The 25604-nt window shown below is 35.8% G+C and overlaps 1 protein-coding gene across 1 annotated transcript in view; it reads left to right on the top strand.

The window, feature by feature from the left end:
• LOC111156581 (family with sequence similarity 198 member B) overlaps nucleotides 1–24545 on the top strand; it is a 43729-nt gene extending 19184 nt beyond the window's left edge. Inside the window, exons 3-4 of the mRNA XM_022517574.1 lie at nucleotides 20670–20896; nucleotides 23779–24545. Of these exons, the coding sequence (XP_022373282.1) occupies nucleotides 20670–20896; nucleotides 23779–23986 (435 nt within the window). The 3' untranslated portion in view covers nucleotides 23987–24545. The remainder of the gene's footprint in view (nucleotides 1–20669; nucleotides 20897–23778) is intronic.
• Nucleotides 24546–25604: the final 1059 nt, after the last annotated feature.

Here is a 25604-nt window from a genome sequence, read left to right as displayed (position 1 = left end):
TTAGGTATGGCTTGTGCTCGTATCTTAGTTCGGGCTTTGTCATTTCCTAACAGGATGAATTCCTCCAGTCCACTCAAACTATATAAGCCAAGATCACCTTCGGCTTGAGATACTGGGCATCAGGCTGCTGCTAAATCTGCAGGAACAGATTCTATTGGTAGATCAGTTAGTTCTATTTGTAATCTACTCCCTTGTCCCTTCTGCCCATAGCAGCTTGTGAAGGTGTCTTTCATATTCCTCATAATCCATGAGGATGTGATCTCTGCAAGGCTTTACTGGAACTTAAGTTATGACACCAGTGGGAGTTCCCAGTTTTGGCTCTGCCTAAAGCATTGAATCTAAAAGTCAGAAGTTAATTTGATTGTTAAGAGTTAATTTGGTTGGTATCTACCAAAGTATATCAAATTGTATATATGAGGATGGCATCTGAGAGAATAGACTTACATTCTTTCATTCATCCAACATTTACTTGCTTCCCACAGTGCAACAAACAAAAGACTGATTTCTTCTAGATGCTGCAGCATTTTATAATTTTATCAGTAAGTTAGAAGAGCAAGTGTTTTCTTCTTTCTTTCCAACCTTGGGAAGTGGAAAACTGATTAATATTTTTACTGATTTTATGGAGGGTAGTAAGGTCTTGCTTATATTTCCAGTTTTTTCATTATGAGTGAGATTGAGGATCTCATACTTTCAAATATGCATTATTTATAGTTCATTTTTTGTGAGTTGCCTGTTCATATAATTCCCATTTTTATTGCATTCCATAGCTTTTCCTTATTTATAAAAACATTTTGTATATCATGAAAATTATTATCAATCCTATATATCTCAAATAATTTTTTTACTTTGTTGTTTTTCATTTGACTTTGCTCATAGTAGATATTACTCCAGAGAAATTTTACATTTTTTATAAGGTGATATCTTAGTTGACCTTTTTACTTTCTGTATTTAGCATCATACAATTTTTATAGAGAGGTGTTTGTTAAAATGTTTGCTGAACAAATAAATGAATAAATGAACATATGTAGGCCATTTTTCATGAGTACTACAGTAGTTATCTTTTATACAATAATCCTCATCAATTACACTGAGATGTTTACTTTAAAGAGAACATTTTTTTTTAAAAGATTTTATTTATTTATTTGACAGACAGAGATCACAAGTAGGCAGAGAGGCAGGCAGAGAGAGAGAAAGGAGGAAGCGGGCTCCCTGCAGAGCAGAGAGCCCGATGTGGGGCTCGATCCCAGGACCTTGGGATCGTGACCTGAGCCGAAGGCAGAGGCTTTAACCCACTGAGCCACCCAGGCATCCCGAGATGTTTACTTTAAAGTCAAATATATGCCTTATTTAAATGGTGATTGTGAATGTGTTGGGAACGCATTGAGTAGAGTTTGTTAACAACTTTAGAAAAGTTCTGCCTGAAGTAAACTAAAATCACTTGTTCTATGATGCTACAACAAGGCAAGGGAATACAGAACCCAGTTGTTAATTTTCTGTACACAACATTCTTTTTGTTTTACCCAATTAACAAATCTACATTCATAAAAGCTATGCCATTTTACTGGGTCTATAAATGTGATAGAGGCACAAGTAACCTTTTATTCTTGAAGCGTGGGGGTATGAACTGCAGAGACAAAAATTCACCTCCGTTAGGATGCCAAAGAAGAGTATTCTAGAGAGAATCTGAGTTTCTAAGACTTGGGAAATTTCTATCAAAAGGTCAAATAAAATAATAGGAAAAGATTTAGGATGTATAAAACTTGCTTTTTGAACTCGTAGATAGTCTGTATAATGGTTAGGAACTGAGATTCTGGAACCAGTCTGCTACAGTTCAAACTAAATGTCCAATACTAATTTTTTAACATTGAGAAGTTATTTAACCTCTCTCTACCTTGGTTCCCTCAGGAATAATAATAATGTTTATAGAGAAGGTTATTGAGAGAATTCAATACATTTACACACATGAAGAATTTAGTATAATGTCTGTTACATAATAGGTTCAGTGAGTATTACATGTTAAGAAATTTATTATTCAGAAATAATAGTAGAGACTAATACCGATAAAAGAACTAAAGTATTTTACCTTTATTTTTATTCATTAAATTGTAAGTCATTCCCAAATTGTTATATTTTCTACTCTTATAAACTTATATTAGAGACCTTAGTCCATTAAGTTTTAATTGTTTTTGACTAGTCTGTCTTTTTTAATAAGCTGTGAATTTCTTAAGGGCAAGTCCCTGTCTTATCCAAGTCTGTAACCTTTTCAATTAGTAGCACAGTAGCTGAAAATGTCACACTCAGGGCGTTATTTTTTTGATCAAAGGAAACTACCTAGTTATATTAAAATATTAAATCAAAAGTGTCCAATTAAAAATGTTAAAAGTTGAAGCAACAAAAGTGTAATTGTAATAAAGAAATAAATTTTGTTAAAATAAGAGAATCAGAAGGTTAGAAAATGAAAAATCAAATGAATAGAAAATATTTATATTTTTCCTATTTAATGGAGTTATTTGTGTACTTATATATTCTAAGAATAATTTTATTTGATGAGCAATTAAGGAGTGTTTAGATAAGGAGTACTAGCAGAGATTTGTTTTGGGAGATATTTTCTTCCACCTTCAACAAAACAAATTACATATATTTCTTTCCACTTGGACTTGACAGACTTTTTTGGGCCCTTTTCTGTCCCAGACACTTGGCAGGTTTAGTGCTGGTGATAAAATAGTTGAGATCCTGTCCCTGACCTTGAGTTATGCAGTCTAACAGCAGAGACAGATAATCATAACAGAATGAATCAGGTGTCATAATTAAGTTTAACATTCTTTTGAAACAAATAAGATGCTACTAGTTCTTCGAGATTTGTAGAGTGTAAACAGAGAATATGACATTTAATCTAGAAACTGAAGACCTTGCAGAAATCAAGTGAGTCCAGGAGACAGGAAGAGAGTTTCAGAGAGAGGGATTCTAACAAAGGGCAGAGTGGGAAAATCCATTAAGTAGTTTTCCCCAGGTGGCTGTGAGTAATAAACTTATGTTCATAAATTCAACAAACAACAATAATATGAATTGGTATGCCTTGTCACCCTAGAGTTGTCTTTTATCAGTCAACTCTCCTAGCTCTTACCTGGCTTCTAATGATTTAGTTCCTGAATATAATGCATTAGATTAATAGGTGTTAATCTTTGACCTATTCTCTTCCACTCTTCTTTCTATGCATCATTTTTTTTTCACTTAATGATATGATAATAGTAAAAGTAAAAATTCCAATCAACTATCATCAAACCAGAGAAAATATAACTTTTCATTAAAAGAATATTTGTTTCCGTGGGAATATCCAATGCTAGGCAAAGAAAGATTCCAACTGTGGCCTCCATGGTAGATTATGAAGGTCTTCCAAGCATCGCCTCCTTTTATCCCCACTACTCAGTGACCAAGGGTTTTGCCTCCAACTTTCAGAGATCACTCACAATAGGTGCTCTGACAGCAAGAGGCATAACAATCCAAGGTCTTCGACACTGGGATTTCTAATAGTTTGGGTCAGTTTTATTGTTTTGCAGAAGTAACACATTGCCGACCCAAATAGCCTGTAGCCTTGTATTTATTGTTAAGTCCAAGCAAGCAAATAATATAGGTTTTTGTTCATTTGCTAGCAAACAATGAGACGTGATGTAAGTCACATACTATCTTGTCTTCAAGTAGCAATGAAAATTATTAGCTTGGGCAATATTAGATGCTGAGCTGACAGGGATTGAGGGAGCAAAGATGGCCAAGGATGAGAGGGTTTTGAGAAGACATATTATTGCTTCTAATTATTGAAAACTTTCACAATTTGTTTTTATGATGAGAATCACAATGGTTCACTTGATTACAGAGAGTCATTTCCTAAGATAAAGGACATGGGAGTGTGATATTCTAGACATTAAAATTGACCAACTCTAAACTTCGAAGGTATGGATGTGCTAAGAACTAAAATATATCACAGTTTCTACAGAATTTTAATTGTATAAAGTGTGCTCTTTCTTACAAATGAAATTCAAATGTCTGACTTTGACATAGTTTTTACTATACACATGTCCATGATTTTTCACTAGGAGAAATTATTTTCGGTATTATTGATGCTATAATACAAGGGACTATCTTATTTTAAAAGGCCTCAGAACACTTACCAAATTATTTTGTGACATTATAATTTTATTCTTCTAAGTATTACTTATCATACGTGAGCAAATTGGCCAGAAAAGCTGGTATTTACTGGGCAGCTATGTTTAGATAGAGACAGGGGAGGTGATGTAAAAGAAGTTTACAGATTTGCTTCTGTATCAGAGAACACAAGAGATTTTTGCAGAGAAAAGGATATAGAAGAAATGGCTAACCTATGCCAAGAAAGTATGTTTATTAAGGAAGATTTTGGGTCATCTTCCTTGTTTGAGGAGGTCTGACATACATTTTTATTCATTTATTTGATTATACAACTTTAATTCATGACTATTTTAAATAATTCATCATGATTGGAGAGGGCACAAAACATTTTTATGCATATGTGGCAAAATAATACTTCACTTTAAATGACAAATGGTCATGTCAGTCTCACATACTTGATGTCTAGAAGCAAATTTGTCCCCTCATGCCCCGACAATTTGCCCTCTTGACTTACTTCTCATAATATTACTCATAATATTACATAAAATTACATAATATTACTATTTTAAGAATTGGTCAGGTCAGACATTTTTGAATCATCTTTGAATCTTTGACTCTTCTTTGAGATACACTAAACTTTGTAGTTCCTCAGGATCACTCCATTTATGTTTCCCTTTTCTTCCGTATTAATGCTATCCTAATCAAACTCTTATCAATATAGGTCTAGATGTTGTAAGAGACTTCTAGCTGATCTCTTTGTCTCTATCTTCCCCAACTCAATTTATTGTGTAAACTATGGCTGAGTTTATTTTTCCTACTTTCCTTTAAATTGTTTAATTGCTTCTTGCAAAAACAAAACAAAACAAAACAAAAACTCTAAAAAGTTCCATTTGATTGGAAAATATTTTTTTCTAATTTTAATTTTTATTTTTTTAAAGAATTTATTTATTCACTTGAGAGAGAATTAGTGGTAGGGGTGAGAAGCACAGGGAGAGGGAGAAGCAGAGTTCCCACTGAGCAAAGAGCCAGGTGCTGGCTCAATTCCAGGACCCAGACATAAAGACCTGAGCCAAAAGCAGACACTTAACTACCCAAATCACCCAGGTACCCCTGGAAAATAAATTTTAAATGCCTTAGTGCATTAGGGACACCTGGATGGCTCAATCAGTTAAGCATCTGCCTTTGGCTCATGCTATGATCACTAGAAAATAAAACATAAGCACGTAACTATTATAACATCCAAAAGAAAAATTTGCAATAATTCCAGTAACATGTCCAGTAACTGGTCTAATTTTTAATTGTCTAATAAATGTTTTATTTATTTATTTTCTTGCTTGCTTATTTATTATTTCAGTTTGTTTATTTGAACCAGGATTCAAATAAAGCCTGCACTTTGTGATCAGTTGATATGTCTTTTAATGTATAGACTCTGCTCCCACCTCTTCCTTTTTTTCCCTTACCAGTTTATTTATTGAAGAAAGCATTTGCCTTGTTCTCTAGAGTTCTAGATTCTGGAGTTTGCTGGTTTTACTTCCATGATGTCTTTATTTGTCTTCCTGTCACCTATATTCAATAGACATTGGCATGGAGTTTAGATACTTGATCCAATTTAGATTTAACTTGTTTTTTCAAGACTTCTACGAGGTTGGTGGTATATTTTTCTACTAGGAGAGTTAATGTCTGGTTGGTCTTTCATTTTTGTGGCAGTAGTAGCTATAGATGCTCAATGTTGATCCATCCATTCACTAGGCATTGAGAAATGGGGGTATTCCAACTCTCATCACTTCTTCATTTATTATTTGGAATACTTCTCTAAGGAGTAGTTTACCTTCATCTCTTACCTCTTACCTGGTTCTCTCATGGTAGATTTGATATAAAACCTGGTTGTCTAGTGGTACAATTTATATAGAGAAATGTTAACATTGAAGAAACACCATAATGTGACCTTGTAACTTCCTTCCCATTCTCATCTGCTCATCATCCATGATCTTTTGTGGCATTTCACTACTGTAGATTGAGAACCCTGTAGTTAGCAAACACATAAGGAGGTATGTGCTTGTTAACTTCAGGGTTGTGTATGCCTCTGTGTGTGTGTGCTGTGGTTTTGTTTACTTACTGCCTGTTGCACCCTCCACCCCCTTTCCCCATGGATTACTCACCACTGCTTCTACTTCCCCATCTAATGTGCAGCCTGGCCCTCAAACTCCAGTCAAATCCTTTCTCTGCAAAGTCTTCTGGAACCAAGTCAATCATATTAAGCTCCCTCTTTCCTCTGAATATCTAACATCATTTAAAAAATGTTCACAAGTTTTCAATACATTAAAATCAGAGGGCAACAATGCAGAATCATATGGATATGCAACAGAAGTAAAACAACATCACTGTTTGTTGTAAGGCTTGATTCATATCCCAGCCTCTTCAATAGTCTGGTCTGTAATCTAGGACAAGTTCATAATCTCTGAGCTTTGATTTCTTTATTACTGAAATGGAGAATGATCTCACTTCACTTGGAGATTGATATGAAATGAAATCTTTATCACATGAAATGTTTATCATGATATCTGGCTGCCTATGGTCTGAATGTTTGTGTCACCAAAATTCATACATCGAATCTTAGCCCCCAAGGTGGGGTATTGGGAGGGTGGCTTTGGGAGGTGACTAGGTCATGAAGACAGAGCTCTCATGAGTGGGATTAGTACCTTGTCAAAGAGGCCTGACAGAGTTCCCTGGTTTCATCTACCAGGTAGGGACAGAGTGAGATGTTGCTAGTTTGCTATTGGGAAGGGGGCCTTTACGAAAAACAGACTGTGTTGGCATCTTGATCTCATACTTCCAGCCTCCAGAACCATGAGAAGTAAATATTGTTTATAAATTACCCAGTCTATGGTATTTTATTTTTAATCGTATAATTGTAGCAGCGCAAATGGACCAAGGTACTGGCAAATGGAAAGTACTCAATAGAACAGCACAGATCTCATCTAGAATCACCCTTTTATAAGAATTTGAATGTATAATGCACACATAGCTGTGATTTCTTGAATCTCCAAATACTACAGGTCCTTGGACTAGGGTTCATGTCTGTTTCTCTGTGAATTTTCTGCAGTAAAGAGCTACTCATCATAGCGTATCGTACTATGTAGGGAATCATGAGATCATATAATGTTGTTTCTATGGACCAGCCATTCAGGTCAAATTGGGATAAAGGGCTGTCATTTTTGCAGAGATGAGGGCATTTCAGAGAATACATTCTTACATGTTTGTTAACTGCAGGGTTCTCACCATACAGAATCTGGGAAGCTAGTTGGGATTATATTCTGAGATTCTGTTCCTCAAGATCTCTAGTCCCTTTGTTGAAACATAAAACAACAAAAACAACAACAACAAAACCCCCAAAACTTAAAGAACAAAGACTAACATAACAAATACCATGTTTCTACCTTCTAGGATTATACTGTTAACTTTTTGTTGTTGTTGATTTTGCGTATTTGCTTTTATAATTTACTTTAGAAACATTAACACATTAAAAATCAGTTAAACTCCCCTTTGACCATCTCTTCAAGTCCCCTTCCTGCACTTTCTCTGAATAGATGGTCACTGTCATGAGTGATTCATTCACCCAATTTTAAAGGAATCTTACATGCATAGTAAGTGGATATTTGTGTGTTTTTAAAAACTTAAATACTTTAAGTGCAATTGGCCACATGCTATTCCTGTCCTTTTACCAGTTAGAGAGAAGCAGGGTTTAGGCAGGCTGTGGTTTTATGATGCCAGAAAAAGGGATGTTGTAGGAGGTAGATATTAGGGAGGTTCTATTCCTGAGAACATAGGTCTACAAGGCAATAACCAAGAAAGTTTTCCTTAGATTGAAACAGCATCTTAATATAACAAATACCTTAGGGCATTTATTTATTGCTTCTGGCTACTTTGACACCATATGAAAGACTTTGCTTGGCCTCGTAGGTGTTTTATTTAGATAGTTTACTTTATAATCTTTTGTTCTTTTTCCTGTTCTCATAGCTTAGTACTTTTTATTTTAATTTATAAACAAAAACCAGGACTTATAAGCAAACAGGACACTGCTCATGGGATTCAGTTAAATTGAACTAACTAGAAGAATTTCTATGTTCTGTCTAGACAATTCCAAATCATTCTGTGAGGCTCAGTCATCATGTGAGATTTTGTGACTTGGCTTTGAGTCTGACACGATGTCATTTCTATGCCTGGGAACTATTGTACTCTTGTTTCTCAGTGTGATTCCTTTCCAGATGTCCTCTTGGTTAATCCACACAGCCAATTCCCCTTTGATTATTCATGGAATACATCCCATTTACACATGTTTGCTCCTTCAGAATCCTCTCTTCCAAAAAGAGTCTGATGTAGGAAGTCTGTGAAACCCCCCACTTCTGTGAAGAAACTGACCTGCTAGATTGTACCTTGTTCCCTTAACAGTTAGGCCTTCTCAAAACCTTGGGGAGATTAGGAAACCAACAGTAGAATTATATTGGCCTGTATTTCAAAAGGCAAATAGTTTCGCTTTTTATGGCCGTTAAGTGGAATGTACGTCTGCTGCTAAAAATTTTCTACAAGAATATGACAGGATTGAGAAAGTAAACACAAAGGCAGTGGCCTGTGAGCCTGTGTTCTGGGCTTTGACATCATGGCTCTAGTGGAGGTCTGACTTTTAGAAACTACATTCTCTTCACAGCATCAAAGCTATTTATTTGATTTTTCATGGAGGCAACATCAAAGAAAAACAATTGTCTAGCCATACTGACCCTGGTTTATCACAGAGGCATGGCTTTTTGGCCTTTACAACAAGAATATGTTTCTCTGTACACTGATCCACTTCTCGTTAAGACTTCCCTGTGTCTCAAAGCATATTGCTCCTGTTAAGGAGCATACAAGTTCCTCAGACATCGGCTTCCAACTTAGAAGCTTTTAGAACCTACTGTCTAGTATTTATTCTCAGAGATTTCTGGCATTGATTATACTAAAGCCTTATTTGCATAAAACGTGGACTAGGAAATTGGTTCACATAATCTTTGCTCTTTTATTGTTCTGAATCAAAGGGGAAAATGGTCAAATAAGTTATATTCATGAACTTCATATTGCTAAGTGACAACCAAATGAGCATTCATGGGTCAATTCTAATTTAATTATTAATCAAAAACACAGTATATGTTATTTAATGATACACATTTTTGCTTATTTCAGCACTTGCCATGGAATTTATAAACTGTGCTGAAATTGAGTACTGCATAGTTACTATGTCTCAATCCTAAATCTTGATGTATAGATAGCTGGGGGAGAAAGATCAGGGATTTGAGGAAGTCTGTGTGATTCCCTAACCACCTTTTGATATTCAGAGATTGTTTAATATATCATTTGAGCTAGCTGTGGGATTGGCTTCCCCATTAATCCTATGCCATTGAACCACAGACAGTTTGAAACCAACCTTAATTGCTATGTTCCAGGAAAATAGGAGATCTAAGCATCAGACCTGGATTAATCCTCCAGGAAGCAAATAAAAAACCATGGATAACTTAATACACTAGTATTTTCATAGGAACACCTGAGAGGTCAGGCAGATATTCATCTGGCCTCAATATAGATATTTTTTGATATAATTATTTTTAGAAGATTTATTTTAAAAATAATTTTGCCCGACAAAGTAGACTCAGAAAGGGTTAAGTGAGAGGTGGTTCATAAAGATTCTATAGGTTCCATCTTCTTGTCAACCATATTCAAGTTATTTAATGAACATAGATAACTAAGAGAAAATGGAGCTCAAAAAATTATTACTGAATAGGACTGTTTGGGGCAATGTCTTTTTTTTTTTTTTTTTTTTTACCATTTCAGAGGGTCCATGAGGTCAACACTATTCCCATAATGGTGTTAAGCCAGTTTTTGCTTTTTTTTTTTTCCCTCTATGTTCATGTTTGCAGTAGTGGGTAAACTTGTTGGTGCCTTAGCATGAATCAAAGCTGGCACTACATTATACCAATACCTGTCCTACCCTTCATTGCCACTGTGCTCATGTGAAAAAGTACATGCAAAATACGCCTGATTCACTTAAGAATGTCCTTGATAAAGCAGTAAAACTATTAATTTTCTTAAATCTGTACCTGTAAGTATGCATCTTTTAAAAATTCTGTTTGAGGGGCGTCTGAGTGGCTCAGTGGGTTTAAGCCTCTGCCTTCGGCTCAGGTCATGATCTCAGGGTCCTGGGATTGAGCCCCACATCGGGCTCTCTGCTCAGCAGGGAGCCTGCTTCCCCCTCTCTGCCTGCTTCTCTGCCTACTTGTGATCTTTCTCTCTCTCTCTCAAATAAATAAATAAAGTCTTTTAAAAAAAATTCTGCTTCAGGGGAACCTTCGTGATGCAGTCAGTTAAGTGTCTGACTCTTGGTTTCAGATCTGGTCATGATCTCAGGGTTGTGAGATTGAGCTCTGCGTCAGCTTGAGATTCTCTCTCCCTCTCTCTCTGCTCCTCCTGCTTGTGCTCCTTCTCTCTCTCGAATAAATAAATTAAATTAATTATTATTAAATAAATAAAATAAAAAATTTAAAAAATGGAAAAAATAAAAATTCTATGTGATAACACAGGAAGAATGCCTAAGGCACTCCTAATGCCTCCCACAGTGTGGTAGTGGCCTGGAGCAGAACTACTTAGGCAGTTGTTTGATTTGTGAGCTGAACCAGCTGCTTTTTTCATTAAACATCATTTTTACTTGGAAGAACAATTCCATTTCTCTTATTATTTTGTTGGAAAGTATAGCAATTTCTTTAAAAACATGTTAACGTGTAATGGATGGGTCAGTGTTATTTTTAAATAATACGTGACAAGTTATTTTTTCAGGTTTAATTTCTATATAATAACTAGCTCACATAAATTCATCCTTTTTGGTGTCTTCAATAACTCTATGTGTCAGAGGTACTTAAAAAAAGTTTGAGAAGCAGGGTCTGGGTAATTTTTCTGAAAAAAACTTCCCTTTGTCCAAATAGTAGCTTATAACGTCAAAGGTATTACGTCTCTGTGATTCTAAGATTCTGTGATTTTGATTTGAAGATTCTGAGCTTCTTACAAGAAAATGGGTAATAGAAAACATGGAAGTCTGGCCTAATGAGAGGTCTTTTGGCAGTTAGCTCTCTGCATTAGATAGGTGTGAGTGGGTGAGCTGAGCGATGCCTGTATTCATTCTTTCATTTTTTCAACAAACAGTTTTTGAGTATGTGCACTCTGTAAAACATGATGGATCAGGCACAGTGAATCATACTTAGAAGCATCAGACTGTGATCTTCATGAAAGCAAAAAGCTTGTCTTTTCTACCCTGGGAGGCATTGTGATGAGTCAGACAGAAGTTGGTAGAAATTCACATCATACACTAGTTTTGTCTCCTTGGGCAAGTTATTTACCATCTTTGAGTTTTTTCCTTACTTGTAATGTGGGAAAAGATGATATATGTCCCCTTGGGTTATTTTGATAATTAGAAACTTTATAATGTAAAGTGAGTTAGCAGTATCCTGGGATTTTTGTATCCAAGCTGCATTAAAGGGTTTACTTTATAGCAACTTGCTATCCCAAAGAGCGTAAAAACAAATCTGTCTTCAGACGGGAACTTCTGTAAGTACGTAAGTGCATGTAGCAGTAATCATTGAAAAAGGTAGACACTCAACTTTATTTAGTTTTTTTCCAGTTCTATTGAAGTATACTTGACAAACACAACTGTATATACTTAAAGTGTAGAGTGTGATGATCTGATGTTTGTATACATGTGAAATATTTACCACAATCAAGGTAACTAACCGTCTATCACCTCACATAGTTACCTTTTGTATGTGTGTGGGAGAGAATGCTTAAGATCTTCTCTGCAACTTTAAAGTATACAATACAATATTATTAACCATGGTCTGATCCTCAGATTTCACCCAACTGGCAACTAAAAGCTTGTACCCTTTGACCAACATCTCTTCATTTCCCCACTTCCCAGCCCCTGGAAACCACCATTCTACTCTCAAGCAGTACTTATTTTTCAATAACCAGAGAATAATCAATCTGTCAGAATTAGTTAGCTTTTTATAAAGAGAACCAATTTCCATTGAAAGATATGAGTTTAAATAGCTTTTAGATACGTTATATTAGATTGTGTTAATCATTGTTGAAGAAAGAAATAGTGATACTTGGTAAAGATGGTCAAGAAGACTTTATTGGTGATGATAGTTGTAGGTATAGGGACCACTGTAATGGGATATTCCAGCAGGGGAGAGAGATTGGGCTCCACCCTGAATACAGCATGGGGTCAGTGGAAGGCAAATTATGAAGAGGAAGTGCCAGGAGTAAGAGGAGGTCTGGTTTAACTGGTCTAACCAGATTCTTGCTGAAGACAGACCCCGGGGATCAGACATATCCCTGGGGGCCAGTGGAAGATGAATGCGATCAGATATCAATGGTGGCAGGGTTCTGGTTAAACTGACTTACAGGGCTCTTGCTGAAACTGGATTGTGTATGGAAGTGCCTAGATGGGCCTAAGAGAAAGGTTCAGGAGCCTGATGAAAGTGACATCAAGCAAAGGAACTTTGTCACTATAATCACAATTGTGTTTTTGCCTAGTCATTTAGATTATCTTATTTTTGCCAATATCCTTATAATAAAATACTACATTATAGGGGAAAATAAAAGTGATAGAAATTTCATGAGAATACTGAAAGTTAATATAGTCAAGTCAAGGAAAGAAAGTTTTTAGTGACAGTATTTACCTCAGCTATATGTATATGTAATCTTAAGTGTTTACAGCCCTATTTAATGTTAAATTGTTAAAAATGGTGTTTCATATCCTCAAAAGAACGCACTTTTTAAACATTTTACTTATATTATTCTTGTTTTAATTTTCTTTGTTTACTATAAACCCATTCCATAAATCAGAACTTTATAAAATGTAAAAATTATTTCTCTTAGTTTTCTTTATAAGTCTTTACAGGAAAATGGGTGTGCCTTTGGCAGAGTCTATTTCCATGCAGCTCTATTTGTGCAAATTACAGATTGTGGATTTTCTTTCTCTAAAAATAGATTATCATTTGCCTGGTGACTCTCTTTAGTCTTTCTGGGGCAGAATGATGTTTGACTTCTGGTACTTATTCAGAGGTACAGTATCTGGGTTCTAAACATTGCATCTATAGAAATAGATCCAAATATATCATAGCATTAAGCATGTTTTTACTTCTGCATAAAGAAATACTGTTCTGTCTTTACTTACGATTCAGTAACATGGAAGAAACTAGACATGCCGCATTGAATTGGTTCATATTGATATTTTTAAATGTGGAATTCTAGAGATTGAGTAGTATAGAGCAAATGACTGCTCTTTCCAGAGGCAGAGAGGCAAAAGTGAGCCTACGGCCATTGTTAGGTGTATATATTGAGAACTATTTTTACTTTTCTTAGTGTTCATCAGATGTTCTGCTAGTCACATTTACATGCAGAGTAATTTAATGGGCACCCGTTGCCATGGCAGCAAAGAACGAAAATGAAATCTATTATTTTATGATGTGAGAGTTCCCAAGTGATAGAGGTATAGGCTGGTGAGAACACTTTTGCTTTTGCTTGTGTAGAGCTCCCAAGGTAAGACACTAAGTCTGTATTAACAAGTACCATGGGGACTATGGGATTTATTTGAGGTTGCTCTTCTCTATGATCTGGTCTACCTTTATACATTCATTAGACTACAGGGATCCATCTAGTTTCACGGGTAACATGGTAACAGTACACAAATTCACATCAAGACACATTCACATACAAGGCTTTTCTAATTATGTGTTATTAGCAGATAAGTAAGTCTATATGTTTCCGTGTTTCTCTGTATCTAGGGTAGAGCTGATACTAGTTGTGATCCTGTCTTTATGCCTTTTTGAAATAAAATAATTGTTGAAAATGAGACAATGAGACTTCCCCTCCTCCATGCATTTCCTAAAAACAAATGATAATTTGACAAAATGACAAAACAAGTTTTCTAAAGACAAATTATCTCATTGGACAATGAAATAACTGGGTTATCTGGGTTATTTGATGAGATAATCAAAGGAATATTCCAGGAAACTGTTAATTACAGAAAAGGATGCCCTATTGCTTTTCTGTCCCATCTACCTGTTATGTATTTATCAAATGCCTAGTACTGGCAAGGTGTTATGGCAGACTCTCTGTGGGATATAACAGTTCGTGATCTGTGGTTAGTGAAATTAAACCCACATAAGGGAGCCAACCAAGAGAAATGGCAAGCACAGGCAGTTCCATCTTTTGCTCCCTTCCCATTTTTTTTTTCCCCTTCATTCACTGGATGCTACTTTAAAAAAGACCCATGTCTTCCTTTGTCACCATTATTTTGTATTTGATTCTTCCCAGTAGAAAACAGGGTTTTGAAGGAGTTTTGTAAATAGCGAAATTCACAGTGAATACCAACTCTCAGGGGTTCTTTTTATAATACACACTTATCAAGTGCCTACTATGTGCCAAGTATTAGATGAGTTACTATGGTAAACTGTTAACCTCTACTTATTACATGTTTTATTGCATTATTTAAACTTCCTCTTTAAAAATACAGTTTTCTTTGTAAAAGTACGAATTTTAAGTGGTTAAAAACAAATGGCTTGAAAAGAGATGGTGAGATCTTAAGATATTGACTCACCAACCAGAAATGCACACATACCTACACACAAATGCTCACTGAGACCCTTAAAGAGGTGTACAAAAATGGTAGTAGAAAAATCTACAGGGTTATGTAATTTAACTCAAAGAGTTGAATGAGAAAAATATTTGGATCAGGGGATTTTCTAATCTATGTGAGGAGGAACATCTTCATTTTCCTCTCTCTTCAGCTTCCAAGTACACTCTGTCTTGATTCCCTTCAGTTTTTATTCTTTTTAACATTTCCCTCTGATGCCCTGCTCCCTTGTTTTTACCTTCCTTCCAGCTCTACATGAGAAAATGATAGTGAAAATTAAAGACACTTCAGAAATTTGGCTTTCCCTATTGGGCACAATACTTTTATGCACCTTTTGCTCTGCTACCTGCCTTCATGTTCCCCTAATCCTCGACAGAACCGTCTTGCATTATCCTACTTAAAATGTGACTCATTTTGAGTGACTCAACCTGCCAATTTATTAGTCCATGACAAGTACAAAAATTGCAAATAAGCACTTAGAAACTTTGATGGCTATTTGGTAGGGGAATTTCATCTGTTGATTCAAATATTTGGCTGGTATTTTGTATTTTATTCTCTAGTAATAAATTATTATTGTAATTATTATTATTATTAGTATCAGTATCATTTAACAAACAACAATCCATATAGGTTGTGGGGCTGAAGGAAAGAAACAAACAAAAACCCCTGGTCTTTCACTACAGACATTCTGAGAAGCACTGTCTCATGTACTCTCAGTTCTTCTAAAGATGTCTTTTGATTGCCTACCTTCATGTCTTTGTCTATTTTTTTAGTTAATACTTTCTGTCTCTCAAAACACAACTGTAATATCCTCTCCTTCATGTGTTTTTACCTGAACTCCTACACTGCAGTTTTTTGTATTTCTGCTGAAACTGTATAACCAGTATTTACTGAATGTAGTGACATTCAGTAATTTAGTATTCTATACAAGTGCATTTGCTTTTTTTTTTTTTTTCCCCCACCACGTTGGCTGCATGTGAGAGAGATAATCAGGTTGGAGAAGGGCATGAATATCTGGGTTAGAATCCCGAGTTCTGTCATTTATGAAATGAGGGACCTTGGGTCAGTCAACCAGCCTCCTTGCTCCTCACTTGCTTCATTTATCAAACAGGACTATTGGCAGCTCCTATCCCTTCGGGTTGCTGTGAGCATTAAATGCAATGATACATGTAAAGCATTAAGTGTACAGTTCCTGGCACATACTAAACACTCAGTAAATGACTGCTATTATGTTTTTCATTAATATTAGCAGAACTCTTAGAATATTTTTTCTTGCTTTTGTTCAGACATTGCCTGAAATTAGTTATTTAATTTCATTGCTTTGAGGAAAAAGAAGCTATGAAGCCATTGCTTTGATAGACCCACTTTTTGAAGACACAGCTAGAATGGGTGGTGTGTAAAAGGGTGGAAAGTCATTGGATTTCTATAGATTCCTATGGGGCTTTGGAGAGCTGGTCAGTGCAGCAGAGGCATCCTTGTTTAGGCTCTGTAAACTTAACTGAGTCACTCAAAAGATACTTTTTTCATGCAGGCAAAAGTTACACCCCCAAAAGGAAAATAGAATTAAAAAAAGGAATTTTAGAAGAAGGCAGTATATCTAAAAATATTCCCACCACCAACAACAAAAAATTTGGCTGGAACACCTGGATTTTTCTGAGTATAATTTTAGTTAGGTAAACATTGAAAATATATATTTTCCTAAAAGAGGAAAGAGCAATTTTATGGAAAATTATGGTTGGTAGTAATCTTCTGATTCAGAAGATTAATTCTGTAAAAGATTTTCCTTGTTTTAAAGAGTGAGAGGTTGTGAATTTGGACAAGTTGCATTAATGATGATCAATACTCACAATCACTTAACTGGTAAGATTTACCCCCAATGAGTCTTCTTCGTAGGATAATTATCTAAGGATATAGACCTGTAGATGTGAACTATAGTGATTAATTATGTGGTAGTTAAGTGAAATGATAGCTTTACTATGTGAACCAAAAAATATATATTTTAAAACTATATTATAGATTCACAGTTATCTAGGATATACTTTATTAGGCTTTAAAAAAATAGGTAAACTCTCTTGGAAGTAAGCAGAAATATATTCAATATATAACTAAATTAAATGCCTAGCAACATGGCACTGAATTTAAGGGAGTGGATTATGGTTTTGTGGTCAAATTATTTTTGGTATAGTGAATGTGAATTCAAAAGGAAGACTATAAACAAAATTCTGAGAAAAGCTAGGGAATAAGATTTAAGAGCTACTTAAGTCCTTGCTAGACAAGGACAATAATACAAAGACATAATTTACTTTACTTAGAGGATAAGAAAAATGAAGAGAAACCCAGATTATTTGAGGCCTTACAACCCGATTCTATATTTGTAGATGTACACACTCACACCGCCCCACACACACTCAACATGTATTAACATACCTACCAACTTCACATGTACGTCCAAATAAAAGGGGGCGGTGAACATTTTCTGGACAAGGAGTTGAACACACACCCATTTTTAATAATAAGGTCTGTTAGACTTGAATAGCACAACAGTCTGTCAGGGAAGTGGTGAAATCATCACAGACTGTTGAGTGATTCAAAATTAGATCAGACAAAGCACTTTAAAAATACACTGTAGGAAACAATCTAATGCTGGGAAGGCAATAAGAAAAAAATGACCTAAATCGGTCTTTTCCACCTCTAACTTTTAATGTTTTCTTGTAGTTTAAAAATAGAAAAGTATAATATTTATAGGAGTACTGAAAGTTGATATCTGTACTCTGAAGAGCTTATTATTTAACATTAATATTTTTGACTTGTGGCTTTGTTGTAGAAACAACAGAAATGTAGCTATATTTCTTAGTCCTTTCTTCACTGATATGAAATCAACAATGAAGAAAAGGCTCAGCGTTCAGGGTACCATTTATTAAGCGGTTGATAGATTAGTCCTTAAAACTTAAAAGCCTACCATTTATCCTTTGTAACAGACCTTGAATGTTGTGGTCAAAATTAAATAGGATTTATGTTATTTTTTTCTATTATATAATGCCATTATAACAGGTTATAAGCATATGATGATGTTGGACCATGATATAGAGATTCTTTGGGAATTATAAAAGAAGGAAAATTGGATGAGAAGCAGCTTCTAGAAGGATTATTTTTCATGTTCTCCCTGACTCCATGATCTTAAATAATTGGCAATCAGATGCAATCTCTTTATGTCACTTGATTTCTCTTATATTCAAGGGAAGTCAAGGTACTATACAAAATGGATCAAATTGTTTGAAGTGAAAGGACTCAATATTTTTTTCTAATAGTTCTCATTTGTGCTTTTTTTCATTTAACCTATAGTGATTTGCTTGGGTTGCTCTTGCTTACCTTTGGGCAACCCCTGTGCTCATGTCAGACAAAGAAACTTTAACCAGAAGTGGGAACTTAATGTTCTCTGCAGTCAGCCTAAGTGACATTTTGGATAAATCATTGCTTAGACTTATAGCCCCATGGATCAGTTGTCTGGAACCAGTCCTGACAGGGACCTCCCTTTATCTGTAGGTTGCTTGTAGATCAGCAATGTATCCTCTGCATTATCCAAATGCTGCTTGGCTCACTAACCACCCCTGTCCCATGTGACTGGTTTTATATAAATGTCACAGAAAATTGGCTTAGGCTGACCTCTTTTATAATCCCTGTTTCTCAAGATACGCTATTTGATACAAAGTTCACTTATGTGCAGAAAACAGAGACAAAGGTCATTTGTCCAGTTCTTAAAGTTTGCTGTGGTAGGGAGGCAAAATTAAATGACCACTTCATTCTCCTCCGGGAGTAGTGATGGTGGGGAGGTACTTAACATGGGCAATATTTTTGCCTTGGTGCCTTACCCCACTGATGGATGGGAGATGGTCAAAAACATTTGTTGGATGAATAAATGAATGAATGAATGATCATTTCAAAGTAGGCTAAATTTTGGTACTACACTTTCTTTTATTTTTTTGGTACTACACTTTCTGCATTCCTTCTTGAGCAGTTGACCTCTTAGCGTGGCTAACTCTGCAAGATCTGTAAAAACAGGGAAAGAGAAATAATTGAAATTTAGTGCCAAAGGAATAAAAGTGACAGTGTTATGTCCAGCCATCTTTTGAATCATGAGCATATGTATTTTCTTTGATTAACCTTAAACTATTTGACACGATGTATTGGGGGGAAAATCTTGGAGTTTTGGAGACAAATATACCTGTGTCTACACTTGATCTTAGCCAAAAGGCTGAGAAGCGATAGCTATGTCTAAATCTTAACTTTGCTACTTACTTATATCCTACTCAGAGTGGATTTTTTTTTTTTTTAAGATTTTTATTTATTTGACAGACAGAGATCACAAGTAGGCAGAGAGGCAGGTAGAGAGAGAGGGGGAAGCAGGCTCCCTGCCAAGCAGAGAGCCCGATGCGGGGCTTGATCCCAGGACCCTGGGATCATGACCTGAGCTGAAGACAGAGGCTTAACCCACTGAGCCACCCAGGTGCCCCCAGAGTGGATTTTTTAACTTCTCTGAAGCTCAATTTTTCTTCATAAATATGGAGAAATTGCCTTTTGTCTTGGAAGCTTGTTTTGACGTAAATCAATTCATACAGTGTGTATGTGTGGGTCTCAACAATAATAACTTTTCATCTTTTGGAGTATCTTCTAGATGCCTGGGTGAGGGCTGGATGGTGTATAAATATTTTCATTACTATCCTCACTAATTGTACAAGGTACAGTGCCATAATATCATTCCTATTATATAGGTAATTAAATTGAAAGTCAGTGATGTAAAGGAATCTACACAAGGTCATAGAGATTTGACTTGAAACTTATCTAATTCCTAGCCTGAGGCTTTAATTTACCCTGATTAATAAATATCATTTCTTTTGTGCCCAAAGGAAATGGAAATAACACAGTTCTCCCTTTCTAATTAATCTGTTTACTTCTTCTATAGGATAGAAACCCTATCCCCGTAATAAACCCCACTGGGCCCCAAAATTTTGTTCATCCTGCTCACTTATTTAGAATCTAGCTGTGGGCTCCATATAGGTAGTGCTTTTTGTTATCATTGCTGGATGTCACATCTTTTCAAAAGATTTATTCCATGTTATTTATTTCAGGTTAGATAGTATAATTCTAAAGTCCAAAGAGGTTAGAGGATGCAGTAAACTTTTAGAGCCACTGAGATAACTTAGGTTTTCTATAATCCAGCTGGAGGAAAAAAAAAATGAGCCATAGCCTTTAGGTATATAAAAGTGTAGTGGTAGAGGTGTCTGGGTGGCTCAGTTGTTAAGCGTCTGCCTTTGGCTCAGGTCATGATCCCAAGGTCCTGGGATTGAGCCCCTCATCAGGCTCCCTGCTCTAGGGGAGCCTGCTTCTCCCTCTCCCACTTCCTCTGCTGTGTTCTCTCTCTTGCTGTGTCTCACTCTGTCAAATAAATAAATAAAATCTTTAAAAAAAAAAAGTGCAGTGGTTTCTATCTTCTGCCATGAATAGAGTCAGAGATTCTTCTGGCCATGTGTCTACATATGATGTCAGTGGGAACTTTGAATATTAAGGGTGGAGATGTCTAACTTGGATGATCTGACTTTGGAGCTGTTAGAAGCTGGAAATGCTTTTAACCATGGCTGAGTCAGAGGGATATGAACCTTGGACTTCCTCTGACAGTTGCCTTTAATTAAATGAGCCTGGCCTTATTAGATTCTGGCAAGTCAGATATTTAGAAAGCACTAATTCTTCAGAAATCTTACTTTCCCAAGTTTTGTTTTCACTCAGCATCTTAGATTTTGTTTTCGCTTTCCATTTTCAGATTTATAATCGCTTAGATACAAATTGCTGTGGATTCCGACCTCGAAAGGAAGATGTCTGTGTACAGAATGGTCTGAGGCCAAAATGTGACAACCAAGATTCTGTGGCTCTAGCACATGTTATCCAGCGAAAGCATGACCCAAGGCATTTGGTCTTCATAGACAACAAGGGTTTCTTTGACAGAAGTGAAGATAACTTAAACTTCAAATTGTTAGAAGGCATCAAAGAGTAAGTTTTACGATGTAGTAACATCTATGGGACATCACATTTCTATTAAATAAGTGGTAAGGTTTTGAGAAAACTCAAATGCTATGTGTGACTGATCTAACCCTTGAAAAGGAATTGTGGATGTGGAATCCGGGGATGTAGGCCCAGAAATGGGAAACAGACCTAACAAAACAGAACAAGACTGCAGCCATGGTGTCACTTTCACCAACCCATGCAACCTACACAATTCCTGCTATGTTTCCTTGGCCCTTACTGTGAAAATCCATGTGGGTAAAGTTGGAAGCATGCAGGGACCTCTGGAATAGGAACTGGCAAAGTAGGGATATGGAGGCGGCCGGAAGCTCCATTATCAGGGCATGGGGCAGGGGGACTAACAGACACAGATACTGATGTGGTGGGATGTCTAAAGGCATAATAAACTCAAGAGATTTTTCTGAATGTGGCAGGAAATTGGAGCTAATCTGCTGATTAGGACACAGTATCAAAGAACAGCAGCTGTTTGAGTTCAGTTGGGAGGGTTTTGAACATTTGGAAATCTTTCTTGTAGACATAGACATAGACACAGACAAAGGGACAAAAGTATCTTGAGCTTATCTACTTGGAAATAAAGGAAATGAATGCATTTAATAGTGGCAGGAACCCACTGTAGAGTCTGGGCCATTCAATTTTAGCTATAGGGATCGAGGTTAGATGTCAGGCCCCAGCTCATAGCCACTCTTTCATAGCCTTCCTATCTTACTTAGAAATCAGAGTGACCAAGACACGGGTATGTTTGAGACTTGGAAATAGAGGGTGCATTAGTGAAAGAGTGAACCAGCTGTGTGAAGCTAAGTGACTCCTGGAGAGCACATGAAGGAGTCTAAAATTGAGAGTAGAATCCGAATCTTTCAAATCCAAGTCCAACCATTTTTCTACAGTAACTTGTGTTATTCAAGCTGTTCCTTTTTTGTTAACAACACTCTGAAGCATGTTTCATTATTTCTTCCTAGCACTCCGCATTAGGTAGTGTGGCTTTTGTGTACTTCCAGGACTAGAGACAATACTATTCCCATGAGAGTTTCGTGAGCCCCAGTTTCCTGAGTTTTTGCCACGTCTTGCCCATTAATATTCATTCTCACATCTCTTTGTGGATTAAAAGTAGAATATATGACAGATTCTTTCTTTAAAGTTGCTAAACTAAGGGAATTTTATGTGTAGAAAAATTGACTGAAGGCATCACTTACTGAGTTGATATTGGGGGGTCTTCTTAAGTCTTTAAATTTTCTCTTGGAATTAGGAGTGCCTGAGAATATGGTTCATCTATTCAATACATTCATATTATTATGAATACTGTTTTATTTATCCTTTGAAAGAAGTTAACTTTAAATGCAATATGAGGAGTAATGAGTCTAGAGTCAAATTTTTTTTTTTGAATAAGTAAGTCACACATTGAAAAGCAAAAATGACTTTGCTAGCCCAGATTTATGCATAGAATATTCCTATTAATCAGTGTAATGCATAGACAGGTACTTTTTAAATTTTCTTTTGTGAAAAGGATTAGTCACTAAAGAGATCCATGGTTTTCACGGTTTCATCTCATACATTCTGGTACAGCTAAATTAGTTGAAGGGTCATAGAATTTATAAATCATGGATTATTAATATTTCATAGAGCAAAAATGCTTACTTAATTAATACCATAGCCACTAAATTATATAGTACATGTCTTCAGGGAGCTCAGAGCATCTTATCAGCATTAATTAATTCCACACCTACTCAGAGTCATTAAGCACGTCCAGCTCTGTGCCCTTTGGTCTTTCTGCAGCATCAGAGCACTTGGGTCCTTTGCATTCTTGCCCCCTGAATGCCATCCTTAGCTCACTCCACTGAAATTTGGAAAAGGCATTTAGGAGGACTGAAACTTCCAGCAAACTGTATTCTTTGAACAAGGATATATTCTTGGTTTGGTTGTTAAGGAGCAACTACATTTGCATGAGATTTACTATGCAACCCCAGTATTTTTACTGTGCTTTCATCAGTATTTCAATGAAAGCTGGATGGGGTCAATTGGAGATTCAGCAAAACACTCCTTATGAAGCTTGAACCTTGATAAAGTTCTTCAGATAATGTACATGGTAGGCAGCTTGTTTTTACTTTCTAAATGAAAGGCAAGAAGCACAAAGCACTCTCTTAAGGTAGTTCAACAAATTCCAAATTGGCCTCAGGTGTTCCAGAGGTGGGTCACAGTGGAATGCCTGCTTCTAAAACATGAGTTTTGTTAAATATATTTGAAAACACTTCAGTATTCCAATTTAGTAAAATGCTCCCAGATTCTCAGAATTCCTAAAGTATAATCTGAATCAGAAGTAATTCTTTATTTAATTGAGCATTATGGACTGATTCCTTTCTCTTCTTACCACCTACATTTCGGATTATTTCACATTAAATTCAGTCATGCATTTGTCAGCATTTTGCTTCTCATATTTTCTTGCATAAAAACCCCACGTTGACGCTTATGAGGATACTATTCTACTTGACAGATTGAAGTGGTTTCTATGGGTGAAATGGAGCTTAAGATTGAGGAGAGTATTTTTGCCAGGCTAACAGAACTCTTTTTAATTCCACACCTCTCTTTGCCTACAGATAATGACTTTAAGTAAGATGTTAGTATGTCAGGTTCTCAATGGAAAGTTCAACATAGAAAATTCAGTTCCCTTGAAACATATTCTTCTAGTATATTATTATTAAGAGAAGTGTCAGCTTGACAGTGACAAAAATATTTTCATTCTCCAGGTACTATTTGATAGCGTGATTTATGCCAGATTAATGAAAGGCAAAGCAATTGGGTAAGGCATAATATTTCTAAGCAATTACTAAGAATGAAATATCATTTTATCTTCTCAGGTTTCCCGAATCTGCAGTTTCTGTTTTGAAGAGCCAGCACTTACGGCAGAAACTCCTTCAGTCCCTGTTTCTTGATAAAGTTTATTGGGAAAGTCAAGGAGGCAGACAAGGAATTGAAAAGCTTATTGATGTCGTAGAGCAGAGAGCCAAAATCCTTCTTACCTACATCAATGCACATGGGGCCAGAGTATTACCTATGAATGAATAAAAGGATCTTCTGGTTAGATTACTAGATAAAGTTATGCATTTTTTTGTTTTTGTTTTTAAATAGGTACACAAGCCTCAAGTCTTTTTAGGAACGAGGCGGTGTAGATGACTATATAAAGTAAATAAATTTAACCAAGTGTTTATGATGGGTCTGAGCACGATAAGCAGGCTTAAAACCTTTTAAGAAACATATTGCTCAAAAAACGTTTGTTCACATTTTTCTCTAACATCCTGTCACGTGAGTCTCTACATCTGATTTCACAGGATGGTTGCAGTTATTATTCCAGCTAGCTTTGTTAAAACATTTGTCGTGCCGTTTAAAAGAACAGTGTAGTATAAGACAGAGGTACTGACCCTTCAGCAAAGCATATTTTATGCCACATTGACTGGTCTGCCCAAGTACTGAGGTGAAGGGCTCTTAACACTCTTCAGTCTGATTGTTGAAACAGAGCTGACCCAGTATGACCCAGAGGCAGGTCCACATTGGAAAACTGAAGCATGTGATTTGCAAAAACGTCAGGGTGTACGATAATTCTGCACAGAAATGGTGGGTTATTTGCAAAAGCGCCACTATATATTCTACTGTATCTATAAACGATTGGCCATCCCTGTGAATCTGAGAAGCAAGAATCATAGTTTCCTTTTTTTTTTTTAAAAAGAAATTTATTTTCTCTTCAGTATTGAAACTATCCAAATCTGACAATTTATGCATTAGGTAGTTTTGTTTTCTCAGTTTTGGTCCAGCTTATTCCTAGTGGCTTAGACCTTGAATAATTTTAAGTTATGTTACCTATTTGAAATTATACTTACAGAGTGCCTTTTTTTAATAGATGCTCTTTTAAAAAATTTTGTCATTTTTACAAATGATATATTCTAGTTTTTGTATATTTTCTTAATAATAGTGGTGTTCTTCAGATTTAAATGATATTGCCCAGATACGGACAATAGAACCAGGTATGGAGTGCATTTAAAAAAATTGTTTAGCTTATTCTAATAGGAGAAGTATGAACAAAATAAATTAAAACCTGACTCTCCTCAGTGAAAGCACATGACTAGAATCAAAATAGTGAATTTGGACAATGTTGAACTTCAAATAATTTTCCCCAAACACCCTCTACCAACTTCTTAATTAGGCATAAGACATGGACATACAGTATTCACATGTTGGGTCTTTGTGTCCTGGGAAGATATGCCTGTCATCACATATGATAAATATTCATACAGAGGTTTTAAATCTCAAACAAGTCATCATCCTTGCCCCCTACCTCACCCACTCCTTATGTAAAAAGTGTTATACTGACTTCTTTTTTCCCTGAAAGTTGAAAAATACAATTTAAGAATATTGTAATGCTTTCTAGTCTCTGTTTTCTAAGTTCTGTATGTTATTGCTAAAACATTGCATTTTCTATGTTCTAATCAAGGGTCATTTAACACCACTGTAAAGTAGAACTATTTAAGACATTACAATAAAGACTAGTCTTTTTAAAAATATATACCTATAGATTCTAATTTATGCAAATATATAGGGGAAAAATGTCAAAACAACACATGGTAACTAGAAGAGAAGATGGCCAACGAGAGAGGGATCATTCGACCATCTAATCATAACTTTCCTAGAC

The sequence above is a fragment of the Enhydra lutris genome, unplaced genomic scaffold (genome assembly GCF_002288905.1).
Source record: "Enhydra lutris kenyoni isolate GAN:26980312 unplaced genomic scaffold, ASM228890v2 scaffoldscaffold3, whole genome shotgun sequence".
NCBI lineage: Eukaryota > Metazoa > Chordata > Mammalia > Carnivora > Mustelidae > Enhydra > Enhydra lutris.
The sequence above is the reverse complement of the archived record's forward strand: the minus strand, read 5'-3'. Positions and strand labels throughout refer to the sequence as shown.